General features: G+C 38.9%; 1 protein-coding gene across 2 annotated transcripts in view; it reads right to left on the reverse strand.

Moving 5' to 3' along the window:
* Positions 1 to 4,595: 4,595 nt before the first annotated feature.
* The window catches only part of LOC148011534 (uncharacterized), a 33,238-nt gene continuing 24,565 nt past the window's right edge, over positions 4,596 to 13,268 (reverse strand). For both annotated transcript variants that reach the window (XM_087669843.1, XM_087669842.1), the window contains one exon: positions 4,596 to 5,085. In XM_087669843.1, coding sequence (XP_087525969.1) covers positions 4,930 to 5,085 — 156 coding nt within the window. In that variant the 3' untranslated portion in view covers positions 4,596 to 4,929. The remainder of the gene's footprint in view (positions 5,086 to 13,268) is intronic.

Consider the following 13,268-nt stretch of genomic DNA (forward strand, 5'->3'; position numbering starts at 1 on the left):
CCTCCTCCTCCTCCTCCTCCTCCTCCTCTCTCTCTCTCTCTCTCTCTCTCTCTCTCTCTCTCTCTCTCTCTCTCTCTCTCTCTCTCTCTCTCTCTCTCTCTCTCTCTCTCTCTCTCTCTCTCTCTCTCTCTCTCTCTCTCTCTCTCTCTCTCTCTCTCTCTCTCTCTCTCTCTCTCTCTCTCTCTCTCTCTCTCTCGTAGTCATATTTCTCCTCTTTCTCTCTCCTAGCTCATTCCTTTACAAAGATGTATTAAAATATACAATCTATCAAGTGCTTCATGTTTGAGAATTAAGAAGCAAGAATAACAAATAAGGTACATATATCTAGGAAATAGAACAAACATGCATAGCCCAACCCGTCAAAAAAGGGGAATGCAAAGCTTGAAAAGTACTCTCAATCCTTATGTAAAGCTAGCACTTGCTAACTTTCCTGGAGAAAACCACGAAGGTTGTATCTTTCCCTTTCAATCCTCTCAAGTATACCAAAATATTTTTTAAAAAGACCATCCCATTCTTCTCTTATTGACACATCATTTTGTTAAAAATACGCTTCAAAGACCTTTGAGGTTTTTCATTGAGGCACTACCATCCTGAACACACTTCCTTGGAACCGCTACTGGGGTACCAACTATGTTTTTACATCTAGCAGAACCAATCATTCCTTAAGCTCCATATTTGCCTTATAGCTAGAGCTCTAAGGATATGCCATAATTTTACCTATTAGCTAGAGCTCCATATTTTCCTAGTAGTTAGAGGTCTAAGGATATGCCATAATCTTACATATAGATCAGTGCTAGATTGCTAAAGAAAGCTTTCTAGTCTCGAGGGTGCCATGTGGCAACCTCTCATCAACCCCTAAACCCTTCTCCTTTTCTCTCCTATTTTTTACATTTTTTTCCATTTTTTTGCATATATGATATGTAATAAATATGTTATTAAATGTATACAATATATATCATATACAAATACATTAATTTTTATATTACATTATATAAATATTAACATTTTTAATATTATACATATTATATATGTATATATTTTTATATTTGATTTACATAATATATATTCATATATATACAAATCTAATATGAATATATATGTGTGTATCTATAACATTTAACTAATTTTTATTTTATATTATAATTTATGTGTGCATATAAAATATAAATTATTATAATTATCTGTATATTTATACTATATTGTAATATATATATATATATATATATATATATATATATATATATATATATATATATATATATATATATATGTGTATGTATGTATGTATGTATGTATGTATGTATGTATGTATGTATGTATGTATGTATGTATGTATGTATTATCAATATATTTTATATATATTACATATTTTTATTATTGATAATGTATTATAAACATATTAATCATATATATAATATCTTTCCATCATCACACATAGTACACACATACATACACATGCATATATACATATATATAATTTTTATTACACTAATTATATTACATGTGCACATGTATGTGTATTTTATATTAAAAAATCACATTAGGAGTATTAAAAAATAAAAAATTAATACAATTGTAATAACTAATTTAAAGATAATCAATGAGATGAAAATAAAAATATACAAAAATTTTAAAATAAGGAATGAATTACAATCGAACATGATTAAGGCATAAAAAAGGTATGATTTATCCTTCGAAAAGTATTTAAATAACTATTCATAAAGTATACAAAAATGTTGAACTTTATCGAAAATGAGTCCCTGAGAGTAGACTTTATATGCCAGATTATGTGATGGGTCCAGCTATTACATGCATCCATACAAAAGATGAAGGTAAAAACCTTGCCCCTCATTCATATTGCAGGCACACATAATTCGATTATCATCTTGATTGCACCTACAATGATGCTAGAAAAAAACCAAACCCTAAGGACTATGCCAATACTACTAGCAAAAATTAAATTATTGCAAAACCAAAACTATAAATATACATTTTTTATAAAATTTAATGAGGTAGTAACTTGTTAAATGCTTCTAGAGAAAGTCTAAGATATTGAGTTAGTTTTGACCAATGAGACACATAAATATAGGCAAAAGAAACACAATAGCTGGCATAGATTCAATAAGGTTTATCATCATGATGATCTAGCTAAATTGCGAGATATCTACAATGATTGTTTTTTAAGAGTGATATGAATACACCGTACATTATATGACACATCTTTTCTTAGGACAAGTGCACATGCTTTTACTCAAGAAGACCTTACTCAAAAGATTATGCTAGTAAACATCTTATATTACAAGCACATTCACATTAGTAATTGCAATTATTTTTTTAGGATGATAGCACACCTTATTTTCTACAATGGACTAGCTGAATGCCATGCATAGAGAATTATGCTAGTATACTAACCACTGCCACTAGAAGAGCTTCTCATGTTTAGATATGCTAGTGAGAATTGTAATTTTGAGAAATCCAAAGAAACGACTTAATATGTTTGCAATTAATCACCTATACTCTGATGAGCATGCTAATGGCATCCCTAACCTTTAGATAGCATGAACTATAAAACAAAAAGACCTCAAGATCTCAAGGTACTAATCATACTTGCTAAGAAAAAGAGTGCTTGTGCAAGCACGAGAGAGCTTGAAAAGATAGGTTATATAAAATGATACTAACATTAGTGGCATGAAGGATACTAATCATGATACAATGCTTGGCATAGAGGCAAGGGTTCAACAAAAGCATTAGGTCTTTCAGTAAACTCTTCAGTCAATGCAAACAAATCCATTCTATAAATATAATCAGGCATTTTAACTATGATGCCACTACTGCATATAAGGTAGCATACTTGTAAGAAAAAAGGGATTTGTTAAATATTCAAGGATTGGAAGAAGAATGTAATGTATGTGTTTGTGAGTGAGGGGGGAGAGCATTTACAAGCCATCAAAAGGGACTCGAGAAAGGATATCAAAACTGTGATACTCGGTATCACATCTTCACCATGAATCAGCAATATGCAACCGATGAAGCCCATCCTCAGAGCATGAACCGTGATTGAACTAATATTCTTAGTGTCTCATGCTACGGCCTGTTTATAAAAGCTCTCAATGCCATATCAACCACTGTATCCTTCATGTCTCAGTCGACGATACTGTTATAGTGATAATCGAATGATAGGTCCTCATGCATTGATAGACACACAAGGTAAGTAATGATAGGTCCTACAAGTTTACCAAGGATTATAAGTCGCATATTGATGTAAATAGCATTTACTTAAGTATTAATGTAGAGACTATGTTGTATGTATGCACCCAATGTTTGTGCAAGCATCCTTACTAGGGAGATAGTGTATATAGCTTTTAAAAAGTAGCCCTAGTGGAGTGTGTCTGCAAGATAAAGAGAGGGGGAAAGAAGAGACAAGGTGCGAAATTTATAGAGATTAAACATGTTGGTGAATGCGAGAAAATATGCTTGTGCAAGAGGCAAGAAAGTTGGGATGAAATTTTTGTGAAAAAAAGATGTCAAGACATCTCAACCAAAGCAATGAGTGATAGCAAGGGTTTGTATGCATGTGTGCTTAAGTGAAACACACGTGTGTAAGGGGGGGTGTGTGTGTAAACAAGGATTAAGAACTAATAGTTAGTATGTGTGTGTGTGTGTGTGTGTGTGTGTACATACTTACATAGGCGTGTGTATATGTGTGCCAAGTATGTGTAAATGTATTAAAAAAAGTAAGACACAAGTAGCAATGTATGTATGTATGTATGTATGCTCGCATGCAAGGGTAAGTGGGCAAAGGAATGTTTGCATCTATATAATACAAGGGCAATCTAGTGATATGCGAGTCAATTGATACAATGATCTATGTGCACGCACGCACACATGCGCGCGAGTGAACATAAATGTGGAGATAGATATCTAAGTATGGCACTCAGCATTTACCCCATAAGGCCAAGTAGTAAACCGTGTGTGTGTGTGTGTGTGTGTGTGTGGAGGAAGAATAAAAAGTGACTCTATGTAGATTATGGGTTGTCAAATTCGTGTAATGTCAATATCTTACCACATGAAACATGCACCTTCGAACCCCAATTATTGAGATCATATAATATATAGGCTTTTAAGTGTCAGAACCTCTTATATGATGGATAGATACTTGGCTTGCCTGAACTCCTTATACATCTTTCAAAATGTGCATATGAATGTGCTGCTATATACTATTTTATATGAAAAAGGACAATTACATTATGGGTGAGAATTTTGTGATGCTTCTTATTTGACTATGTATGGATCTGTGATGTTGGTACATAAGCACATGCGCATGCTTGCAAACCAGAAAACTACTTAGGAATGTAGTATCGCGACGATATGTCCATGCTTTTTTTTTGGCATTTTTTTAAATGTTGCAATTATGTGGTCACACATCATCTTTGTGGCGTATACATGATCTAAACACATACGCATACATATGTATGTGGAAAACCCCCCAAACCCACCCCCACCCTGTGAATGAGAAAAACGTTCAATAATACATCACCTAACAGGAACCTATATTGCATTACCTCATGCATTTCATTTGATATATACTGAACATATTTGAGACACAATTTGCTTTCTTCTGCTTTGTCCATTGCTTGCAATATCTCATTTAAGTTCCATGTTGGATGAACATGATAAAGAAGAAAACTTGTATCATCCTCCGTTGGAACATGCTTCATTGTCATGCCAGTTAATCCATAACTTCAGTACTTAGTACAGATCAATCTCCATTATCAACAAACCTGAAACAGAAGTCTGTTCCGTTTACTATACATCAGTCCAACAGCTCTCAGGCAAGTGTGAAATGTCCCAATCTATTAATCAGCAGTTCTACACGGCCTCTGCTTTCAAGCAATCTGAGAAAGACTAGGTTCAACATGGCCTCTGCTTTCAGGCAACCTGAGAAAGACTGGGCTTCATGGAACTCTCTGGAGCATTTTGTTCCAGAGAGATCACACGTCGCCTCTCTTCATTTTCCCCAGCAGAAACTAGTTCACTTCTCTTTTTCATGTTCAATTGCAGTCTCTCCTTCCAGAAACGTCCATCCTGCAAAATAACCTCCAACATTAGATACATGTTCTACAGCCCAACTTTTGCAATGTAGAAAACAGAGTGCAGAATCTCTTCACATAATTATAGCATGCCAAATTGGCAGAGCAAGCCCACAGTGATGGGGAGATCCATACATGCAACTCACTTCACTTTTTACATGCAGCCTCAGACTCCATGTTTAACTGATTGCACCATTTGATCTGGTCACTTGGTACATTATTTAGATTTATTGTGCATTCCTGCCTCTTGTTCATTGAAGGGGTGATACGTTCTCACACATTATTGATGAACTCAATGATTTTTATCAGAGCAAGACGGCGGCCATTCACGAGCACCTAGGGTGCTATATCATTACATACTTTTCAGTGTGCAAGTGGATGTTGAACCTGGATGCTCTTTAACTCAAACATGATGTGACATCTGCTTGCTTCCAAAAGCGTAGTCAACAAAGTGGCAGTCAAGGTTCATCACCTAGAATCAACAATCTGCTCTGCATCACACATGTATGATAAGACTGGAAAGGTGAGAGCAAAATAAGAAACTTAAAATAAACGAATACAAAGCAACTCAATTGCCACTTATTAAGCAGCAAGATTAACAAGTCCAAAGCACTTTGATTGGCATATCATAAGTATAGAAAGGATGTTGCATGGGCTGCCCTTCCAAAGGCCAAAAAGGCACAAAACCATCGGACATCTCAACATGGCCAAGATACTTAGCAATACATCTGACACGCAAGACACAAGCATACACAGTGAAGTCTGCCACATGTCACATGCTACAATGAAATCCTGGTATCATGGACTCATTGACATGTTTAGCCTCCCTTTGCCTAGACACTAAGAAACACTTCACAATAACTCATTAGCCCATTAAATGAGGCTTGCAAGTGAAGATGTATCATGTACACATCCATTTTACAAAAAATGGATTAAATGAGGCTTGCAAGTGAAGATGTATCATGTAGACATCCATTTTACGAAAAATACACTCAAATACCAAACAGCCCCCAACAGTGTGCACTAGTGATGGGAAGAACATATACAAAGAGACACGATTCCCTTAAAAGATGGTGAAGAGAAAGGAGAGTGCAAAAGCGTGACATTTGGTAGTCTAGCAAGATAGGGGAAGGACCCTTTTATGGTGGAGAGAGTTGCTTTTCTGTGAGAAATCCCTAGCCCCTGCAGTCATCTTTGCCTGGCAACCAGCCTTACTATCAGCCTCTGCAAACCAAATATCATGTAGATGTTGCAGCTGCTTGGTTCCTCCCTGCCTAGTTGTCCCCTGCCTGTGCACAACCAGCCTGCTTACTCTGCTTGTCCATGCATTTAGCCCTTGGTTTTCTCACAACACCCGTTGCTGCCTGTCACACAGTCATAGAATCCCCAGTTTGAGTCACATTCTACAAAATAGAGCACTGGTCCAGCTAAAAAGGACGAGCTTAAGAGTCCTCCAAAAGAATACGATAAAGAGAGGAAAACTGACGGGACATGCAGGCAAATCATCAAGAAAAGGGAGGGCACTCTTAAGGTACCAAAGATCTTAGCTTCAGTGAAGCTCATAATTACTAGCTAATTTTCTTCAACTCTCCTACAACCCGAAGGCGAAACCTGAGACAATCAATTCAAAAGACGATTCTAGAAGATTTTATAGGTGAGCATAGTTCTAGGAGATTTTATAGATGAGCTACGTTCTATGAAATGGAATCATGGATCCTGCGTCAAAGCCTTATCCATGTTCTATCCCTCTGCCTTCAGCCTTCAAAGTTCAGCACCATCACTGAAGCCTGTGTATCCATCAGTCGCCATCCCACAACAGCCCAGAAGTTCAGTGACTGCTGCTACTTCCAGGCATCAGTTTCTAATGCTCTGCCTTGCCTTCACTACTATTGCCAGGCATCAGTCTCTATTGCTCTGTCTTGCCTTAGCTGCTCCAAACACCAATTGGTGACTGCACCAGTGACTTTGCTACTGTGTTTGGCTGGTCTGCATCCACAGATTGCTGCTTCACACCCAAGCTGCCTGTTTGCTGCCATTGCCTGCTTCCAAGCAACCTCCGGCTGCTGCATTTTGCATGTTTGCTCATGCAACAGCCTCCCAAGAGTCATCACAATAAGTATTTTGCTGCCTGGGACTTGCACCTGTTGTCATCATTGGGTTTCACAGCCTGCACCCTCCCCAACAAGCCCACAACCGCTGTGTTTCAGCTGTCCCATCCCACCTATGGCTGACTGGCATCAACTTCATCATCTGAGTTCAAGGCTTTCGGCCAGTTGCTCAGCATCAGGATTCATTGAAGTACAACACACTCGTTCAGCATCTCTCAGCCTGCTCCATCAAGAGTGGCTCTTGGATAGTCCACTCCTTGCGCATCCCTTCTATTATACCTCTCATACTCAGTTTCTTTATTGAGTTCATTCATTTATTAATTCTCATTCCATCTCGAATTAATCGTTAGTCACATGGGTGATCATGCACTATGTGTTAGTCATGTGGGTAATCATAAACTATGTAAGTAGATTTGGATCTATATCAAATGAATGTTAAGATGGGCTTTCTTATATGGGGACTTGTATGATGGGATTTATATACAACTCTCACGAGAACGTGAAATTTTATTACTTTTCTTAGCATTTCATTAAAAGCAAATCAAATATGCTAATGTGACTTGCATATGTGAGGTGCAAGTCAATTATTTTAGAGTGTGGGACCTAGGAACTTGAGATATCAGTTGGCACCAAAAGCAAAAGTTATAAGTTATGTCTAACAAATACTAGGTCATATTCGATGTCAAATTTTGGGCCTAGACCAATTTATTATCCACTAATGTCAATGGCAAGATTAGAAACTCGGCATTATTTAATTAATCAATGCCGATCTAAGGGTCAACAATTGCTCAAGGATACTTGAAAGACAAATTTACTTGGTCAATTTAATTATTGGTTGGTAAAATTGATTTCTTTAGCACTAGAATAATTATTAGATTAATTTTCAAAATTAATATTCTGAAAATTAATTTAATAAGCTGGATAATGCTAAAAAATGGGATTAGAAGATTGCCGCTTGGCAAAATTTGCCCATGCAATAGACTAGACGTTTTTAAGGGCTAATGGAAGTATATTCCAACCATTTGTGAGAGAGAAGAAGATTGTTAGAGAGCAAGGAGAGGCTATTGATGTGATTTGCAACCACCAAGGATCAGTCCTACAACATGTGACAGCAATTTGGAACCCTCCAAGAGCAGGTGACAACAATCCACGGCCCTTCTCATGTAGGTGACGACAAACAAGAGCGGGCAGCAGTCTTTCTAGTGGTCCTAAGCTGTAGGTGACAACTTCCATGGCTGTTTGAGCAAGACAACAATAGCTTTTCAGTGTCTCTCCCAATGAAACTCTGAAATTTCTCTCTCTACAACATTCTCTCTCATCCCCCAACCATCTCTCAAGTTATCTCAGCATTTTCTAGCAATTTGAGCCATTAGAGAAAGAGATTTCAATCAATCTCTATTGTAAAGCCTAATTTACAGCAAAAATTAGGGTTTTGACAACTACCTCGGGATACGTGCTCAGAATTGAGAGCCTAGGACTTGAATTCTAGCAAGTGAAATTGAGAAATTTTAGGGAGATTCAAAAAGTCAACCAACGAATATCAGATTTGGGACTAAATTTGTCTTTCAAGGAGCAGGGCAAAGGCCAATCCCCAAGCAAACCAAGGGGCAAATTGATTTGGAGGCTTATTAGTCAATTTGGCAACAAAAGGCACTTTGATTAGCGAAGGAGATCAAAGGACCTTAGTTGTACTCCTTCTATTTGCAATATAAGTTAAAGAAATACCAAAAGGGACGCCAGTTTTGGGGCTAACATGGTATCCAATGTCCAAGATCAAAGTGGTAAAGTGTGTATTTTCAATTTTGTGAATTTATTAATTATTGTAATTAAGGGCTTAATCATATTATTTACCACCCTATGTGAGGAGGAAGGCTGGTGTCATGGTTCCATTGCCGGGACACCATCAATTCCCTCGAATTTGTGGGCTTGAGACACCTGATTGAAGGTCAAAAGTTTGCTCTAGTGTTGAGCATTATGGCAAGAATGTCTTCAGATAGTGAGATGGGATCAAGCAGGGATGATACCTCTCGATCTGAAAATTCACCATTTTCATTTCAACATTCATTAAGTGTCAATTTCTACCTGTTTCTCTCTTCCTTTCTCTTGTGTTCACTTTTCTTTTAGTCTTGTCCATACACTTCCGCATTCATTGCACTTTGACACATATCATCCACATAAAGTACCAAGATAATAAGGTTGCCATCACAAGCCTTCTTTGTGTAGAGATACGGATCCATATCAATACGGGAGTAACACTATGACCGCGTAAATGCATCAAACTCATGTTACAATTCCCTAGGTGTATGCTTAAGACCATAAAGGCTCAACTTGCTTAAGAAGATTATCAGCTTGCTTAAGACCAGAAACCCTTAGCTTGCTAACAACATTATCAGCTTGTTGTCCATACTGCATGCCTTATCCAAGATTAGACATTGCATTTTCCCCAAAAATAATCGATAACTCTGGGACTACGAGCTATAGCCCACAAACACCTACCTCGAGAAGCCGCTTCAAATTTATCATGTTGTGTCTTCAAGATGTGGGCATACGCATCATAACCAAGTCTCAACTCTCTCTCTCTCTCTCTCTCTCATATATCAGTGCACCCCCAAGCTTCCTATCACCAATTTCTTGTTGGTTCTATGATACATAACATTCACAATAGTAAATAAATTATATTTAGGTAGGTAGGTTCATTTTTCATCAAGGTGGAAGTGGGGGATTGATTAAGGATATGAACTGCAATAGCCACAGCCTTGGCCCAAAGGCACTGAGGTGTCTGTCTATCCTCTATCATGGTGCGAGACATCTCAATCACACTTCGGTTCTTCGGCTCCAATATACCACTTTCTTGAGGTGTGTTGGTGTTTGCAAACTCCCGATGGATACCGCAATTTGCACAAAATCTAGCAAGCTCATTAGAGACACATTCTCCTCCCTTATCCGATCATAATGTCTTCAATTTCCGGCATGATTGGTTCTTCTCAAAGAGTAACCAATACTTGAAGTGGGAGAAAGCCTCCGACTTCAATTGCAAAAAATAAGCCCTTGTCATCCTACTAAAATCGTCCACAGTCAGCATGAAATACAAACTCCCCTTTAGGAACTCCGTCCTTTTGAGTCCATACAGATCTATAGAGACAAGCTCAAATGGTGATGAAGACCACCTCAAAGCCTTGTTAAGAATGGCATCGAGATATTGTTTCCCACGAATGCAACATACACATGGCTCTTGGCTCACCACAATATCCGGTATACCTTGAACAAGCTATCCCCTAGACACCTTCCGAAGGTAATCATGATTTAGGAGGCCAAACCGAGCATGCCAAAGCTTGAACTGTGTCTAAGAGGTAAGAAGAAGAGAGGTCAAGGCAAAAGGAGACCTTAGCTTGTAGACTCCATTCTTTTCATAACCGAAAGTAAGTACCTGCCTTGATCCACGATCAAGAATCCAAAAGAAATCCTCATCAAACTCAACCAGGGGACCGAGGGTACAAATCTTGTGTACCGAAAGCAAATGTTAACCCAAGCTTGGCACATAAAGCACCTTTGAAGTATGGGTATCATCCTACCCATCTGGAACAAGCTGCATATTGCCCCTCCCCTGAATAGGAACAGAAGAGCTATCATCGGTGAGAATCTATCCATGCGAAGGCCGCAAATGTGCAACACCTACTACATAGAGAGTCATGCGCGGAGATACACCACTATCATCAATCCACTCACAAGGGTGTGGGGCCATCAACGCAACATCAAAAGCCCTGGGAGTCGATGCCTCAATCACCTCCAAGTGGAGAAAGGTAGCTGAAGAGGGAGCAACCACCACTCCTAAATCCTTTAAAGACTTCTTCTTCTCCTTGTTATTCTTGTCTTTGTCAGGGCAATCCTTCTTCCAATGACTAGTCTTGCCACAAATGTGACAAGTGGAATCCTTCTCTTTGTCCTTTGATTTGTCCTCCTTTTGGTCCTTCCCCTTCTTTTTGGAGGATTGACCTGTCAATGCCTCTGATTTGAAAGCCTTTTGTCCTTTCAATTGCTCCTCCTAGTCCAAAACCGTAGGAATCAACTCTTCCCACCGAAGAGTCTTTGACCACCCTAAAGCAATCAAGGTGGAGTAAAATGCACTAAATCAGGGCAATAATTGAGAAAAAGAGTTATCGCAGTGTCCTCCAAGGTAATCGCCTTCCCTATGTTCTAGACCTGCATTTGCAATTGCCGAAGCTTATTGACATGCTCCTACATAGAAAAAGAGTTGTTAGGACTCAAAGCCCTCATCTGAACCTCCAAAGGCACCCACTTCATCATGGTCATCCAATTGTAGATCCGATCAATCCCCATCCATGTCTCGAGCCACAGTCAAGCGCTTGATGTGAGCAATGATGACTAGAGTGCAAGAGAGAAAGAGGAAAGAACAGATATGGGCATTCAATTTATCCCAATGCCCTTAATTTAGCAACTCGGCTTTCTCATCTGAAGAAAGCTTGGAGGCATCATGAGTTGTAGGATGGTCTATAGCCTCGGTCAAGAGCTCCGCCAAATCATAAGACTCTAAGATGGCAAGCATCATTACACGCCATATGAGATAATTCTCCCCATCAAGCTTTTGATATGAAGAAAGAGCCAACAACACAAGGACTTTGCAGTCCATAATAGCCTGAAACTTCACGTCAATTTCGGTCGACATTGTAAATAAAATGACCTGCACAAAAACAAGGCAGCCCCCTCTGACTCTGTGCACAATTTCGGTGCCTGCTAGGGCTTCCTCCACTCATCCTCAAAGAGTTTCACCCACCAAAGGCAATGAAAACTCAATCTACAACAAAAGACTAAAAACACAACCTTTCCTCCTTCACGAACAGCAAGGGCTTGAAAAAAATAACAACTTTGCTCCTTCACACACAACCTATCATCGCAGCCTCCAACGGCTGAAAACTCAAAATTTTGTCACAAAGAATCCTCCCGACCAAGTCTTCCCACGATCAATCGGCCCTTCTATGCTACTCTGATACCATGTTAGAGTGCAGCGAATGCAGAAGCGTATGGACAAGACTGAAAAAAAGTGAACACAAGACAGAGGGAGAGAGAAAAGAGACATAAGAACACAAAAATCTGCAATCAATGAATGCTGAAATGAAGAGGGCAGATATACAAGTGCTATAGACATATCCCCTCGAGCCATATCTCTCCCACCAACATTTGCAAAGAAAGTGAGGAGGGCGGGCTGCCAACCGGGCCTGAATAGGAGGAAATAATGCAATCAAATAAAGTAGGCGATCAGCAAAACTGGTTGACATGATCAAAAACTTGCCGACTGCTGCACAAAATGAATACAATAATCAGCAATCAGTCCTCCAACTGCCACATGGCATCATTGCCTACCTGATAAACTACCCATACACTACGACTACTGGACATGCCCACAAACTGATAGGAATAATGAATAATGCTCTCCGAGAGAACTGACTACACCAATGGTAACCTGAGAAATGCTAGTCCATTCTAACAATTATATGTTGATTGTTGGGAAAGCTCATGATGAGCTAGATGCTTTGAAACTCAGCTCAAGAAGAGCTTTGAGATGAAGGTAATGGGGCAAGCTTCACATATTCTTGGGATGCGCATCATGCACGATTGCTTTCAAGGGCTCCTTTACTTATCACAGAAGTACATACAAAAGGTCCTTGAGCGCTTCCATATGCAAGATGTTAAGCCTATTGATTGTCCTTTACCTTACCATGTGAAGGTCAATCAAACAAATTGTCCCCAATCTTATTGGGCAGAAGACCGAGATGGCCAAGATTCCTTAATCATCCGCAGTAGGCAGTTTAATGTATACCAAGATAGCAACTCGCCTTGACATAGCACTTGCACTGGGAGTTGTAGCATGCCATATGGCTACACCTTACCAATGACATTGGGACGCTGTGAAGGGTATCATAAGGTGCCTAAAGGACACTACAAATATGAGCATTGGCTATGGTAGTCAAGATATTACAATCATGGGTTACACTAACTCCCCCTATGCACGACATGCAGATAGTAGGAAGTCCACCTCTAGGTACGTCTTCAC

This window comes from Lygodium microphyllum, chromosome 28, assembly GCF_053477565.2.
Source record: "Lygodium microphyllum isolate KBCC chromosome 28, Lygodium_microphyllum_v1.1.10, whole genome shotgun sequence".
NCBI classification, from domain to species: Eukaryota; Viridiplantae; Streptophyta; class Polypodiopsida; order Schizaeales; family Lygodiaceae; genus Lygodium; species Lygodium microphyllum.